The sequence below is a fragment of the Pseudophryne corroboree genome, chromosome 5, assembly GCF_028390025.1.
Source record: "Pseudophryne corroboree isolate aPseCor3 chromosome 5, aPseCor3.hap2, whole genome shotgun sequence".
NCBI lineage: Eukaryota > Metazoa > Chordata > Amphibia > Anura > Myobatrachidae > Pseudophryne > Pseudophryne corroboree.
Genome location: NC_086448.1, coordinates 690,818,311 through 690,821,717, shown reverse-complemented (window position 1 = coordinate 690,821,717; position 3,407 = coordinate 690,818,311). Strand labels below are relative to the sequence as shown.

General features: G+C 45.6%; 1 protein-coding gene across 1 annotated transcript; it reads right to left on the bottom strand.

Annotated features, from left to right (window-relative positions):
- Positions 1 to 638: 638 nt before the first annotated feature.
- Positions 639 to 1,604, bottom strand: LOC134929654 (paraneoplastic antigen Ma1 homolog). Its single transcript, XM_063925236.1, has one exon. The coding sequence runs from the start codon at positions 1,602 to 1,604 to the stop codon at positions 639 to 641; it is 966 nt and encodes a 321-aa protein (XP_063781306.1).
- Between the last annotated feature and the right edge of the window lie 1,803 nt (positions 1,605 to 3,407).

Genomic DNA, 3,407 nt, shown 5'->3' with positions numbered 1-3,407 from the left:
TACAAGTGTTACACACACCCTCTCTCTCTCTCTCTCTCTCTCTCTCATCTCTTCACTGGCACTAGACCTGTGAGGGGAGAGGAATGATTAGGAGGAACGAGGAGTAAGTGCTCTACCTGGCATTATGTGTATAAGGGTCTCTACCATGGCATAATGTGTATAAGGAGCTCTACCATGGCATAATGTGCATAAAGGGCTCTACTGTGGTGTCATGTATATAAGGGTTGCTACTGTGGGGTGTAGGCACACCCTATATTGTTGGTGCGCCTTCCTTATTTTAAATATGGGGGGAGAGGGGGCACCAATTTTCTTTCTGGCACAGCTAATTAACAATAATAATACTTATTGCTTGCAATGATGTCTATTTACTAAGCCTTGGATGGAGAAAAAGTGGACGAAGAGAAAGTATCAGCCAATCAGCATCTAACTCCCATAACACAGGTTGGGTTTGGAAAATTATTGTTAGGAGCTGGCTGGTTAGTACTTTATCACTGTCTACTTTATCTCCTTCCAGTGATCCCTATATCTGTTCCCATGTGCCGCGAGTCCACTCCCCCCTGACTCACGGCACGTTCCGTGAGCCATTTCCACGCTCCCCTACGGTGCGCATGCACAAATGCCAGGGCCGAAAACGAGCTTCAGTCCGTCCCTGCCCATGTCTGACCTCTCTCAGAACACTTTATCTTTTTGGCTACACCATCTCTAGCTTCGATTATAGCTTCCTCTTGTTTAACTTCATCGATTAGCTGGTTGAAAGAAGGAGCTGGGTTTCTAGTAAAGTCTCCCCGGAGCTTCAATGCAACTGGGTCTAAAGACAGTGCTCCTCTTAGTAACTGTTGCATGCGACTCCCATCTACTTCACTGAGGGTCATTCCCCCTTTTTCCACAATGCGGTAAATTAGCTTGTCCAGGCGGTATAGATATTTGGACAATCTCTCCCCCGGCTCTTGACAGGTGTTTCTTAACTTGTAAAGGAGGTCAGTGGCATCTTCTGATGTTCCAAACTCTCTTTCCAGAGCTGCTAGATAGTTCCGTGCAGTAGCATTAGGGTCACTCCGACGAGTGGCCTGCACAATCTCCATTGCTGGACCACGTAAACTCTCCACTATCCGTTGTCTCTTTGCAGTCTTAGGACAGTGCCACTCTTCCATGTACTGGATTGCAGTGTCTTTCCACACCTCATAGGCATCTTCTCCAGTTGGAACAGGTTGGACACCTGAGAAAGGTCTCAATCTCCTATATCCACCATCATACTGGTTTCTTCCCAGTTGCTCCACGAGTTTATTCATAGCAACCAAAAATAATTGACTCTGCGTGTCAGAGGCTCCATCTAAGCCCAGAGGTGAATCATCTTGTCTTCGAATGTCAGGGGACTGTACCATGGAGCTCCTTGCCCTCTCTTCAGTAGGACTGGATTCTTGGGCAACTCTCATCCCCTCACTTGGCTTAAGAGGCAACACTACACTCCAACGTTTGCTTCCCTCATAGGAAAAGACAGCAGGGATCAATCCTCTCTCCAACACAGCATTGCTCTCTAGCAGCACAGCATCATCCCGCCTGCCCAGTACATTTAGCCTCTGCATCCCTGTCCGATCTGCAATCATCTTGGTAACCTCCTCATCTGGAACTTCCTGCAGTTCACCGCACAAAACAAAACAGCATTCTGAATCTTTGGATAGTTGTTCACACCAACCATATACTTCTTCTGGCTTCAAACTAGCCATGGCGCCCGCCTGGTAAGCAAATTCTGAGTTAGCTGTACGAATCTCAGCAGTGCACTCCACTGTAACACCCCTTTACCTGGGCTTTCTGGGTAATGGTGTGTATTTAAACTCTTCCCGCTTTGCAATGCTTCTCGCCTTGTACTTCTTTTGGTATTAGTGCCTCCACCCGAATCTTGACGTGACGTGCTCTTCTGGGAAGTGCTCAATTTTGGAAACACCAGAGGGAGACTCGGGAAACCCTCTGCCCACCACGTGCTTAGACCGACCCCACTACAGGAATATATCACACGGATATGTTGCAAAAGCCACCCTGGCACATTTATTAAATGGTCTGGAATAGCAATTGCTTTTATGCATTTATATACAAGGGACTATAGTAGATCAATAAAAGAGGACATATACTAAAGGCATAGGAACATGTTGGTCAGTAATGCACACACATATCTAAAGGGTGTATAATGCAGTAATAAGAAAAATGAACATAACACATGAATCTGCTTTCTCCTGTCTGTCTGTCCCTTCCTGAACTTCCCTTTTGTATGCAGATAGCACCCTGGCCTTTGCAATCACTAACTGGGTAATGACAACTTAAAACAGCAGTATCACAAGGAATTTCACACATACCACACACAGCATTAGACAATACATCCCCCACTATAGTGCACTGTTATTTCAGAGTTCCTTATCTTCTGCATGCTATAGCTTGATGGAAAAGGTACTTTAACAGGTTCCAATTGGCACTTTCAGCAACGCTGGTACTTGTAGTTCCACAAACTGATTCTTGGTGAAATCTCACACTTTGTTAGCTACTATTTATCAGTCTTTACCGAGAAACATAACACTGTAAACCGTTACTTATCTCACATTCCTCCAAAGTGTGTCCCTCTGCAAACTGTCCTCTCCAGGGGTCAAGAAGGAAGGTTTGAAATGCATTATCCTCTGTAGGCCACTTAACTTCATCAGACTGGGGTTCTCCCTCTCCGTAGGGCTCTTTCTGTACAGTCACGTGGACTTCTTCCCCAGTATTCTCCAGTCATTGTCAGCTGCATCTTAGCTATATGCCAGACATGGATCCTTCTCCCATCTCCTCCTTCACTCCTCTGGACAAAAGCATTCCATTCTGCACTCCCCCCTCCCCATGCCTTGTTTCCCCACCCCCCGACAGCCTCTGCGTGTCTCTCTGTATATCCTCTGAAACCCAAGGCTGTCTGGGAGATGTAGTCTCTATACACAAAATGGCCGGTGTCCAATTTCACATTTGCTGCCTGTCATAAGCGCTGGGCGCTACATAAATTTTTGTTTTTTTAAAAATAAATACTATTTTTTTTTTTTATGTACAACTGGTATGTGGTGTAGGTGCCATAACCCACTGCATTCACATAAAATATAAGTACTGTGACTCCGCATGCCATAACCCACTGTGTTCACATGTCATCATAACATATAAGTACTGTTACTCCGTGAATGGTAGCAGGGCGGAGACTGTTGCTTAGCTGCTGATGTGGAGATGGACTGTAAGGTACAAGTGTTACACACACCCTCTCTCTCTCTCTCTCTCTCTCTCTCATCTCTTCACTGGCACTAGACCTGTGAGGGGAGAGGAATGATTAGGAGGAACGAGGAGTAAGTGCTCTACCTGGCATTATGTGTATAAGGGTCTCTACCATGGCATAATGTGTATAA

Bases quoted from the DNA above. Each gene is read 5' to 3' on its own strand.
- LOC134929654 (XM_063925236.1), bottom strand. From the start codon at position 1,604: ATGATTGCAGATCGGACAGGGATGCAGAGGCTAAATGTACTGGGCAGG.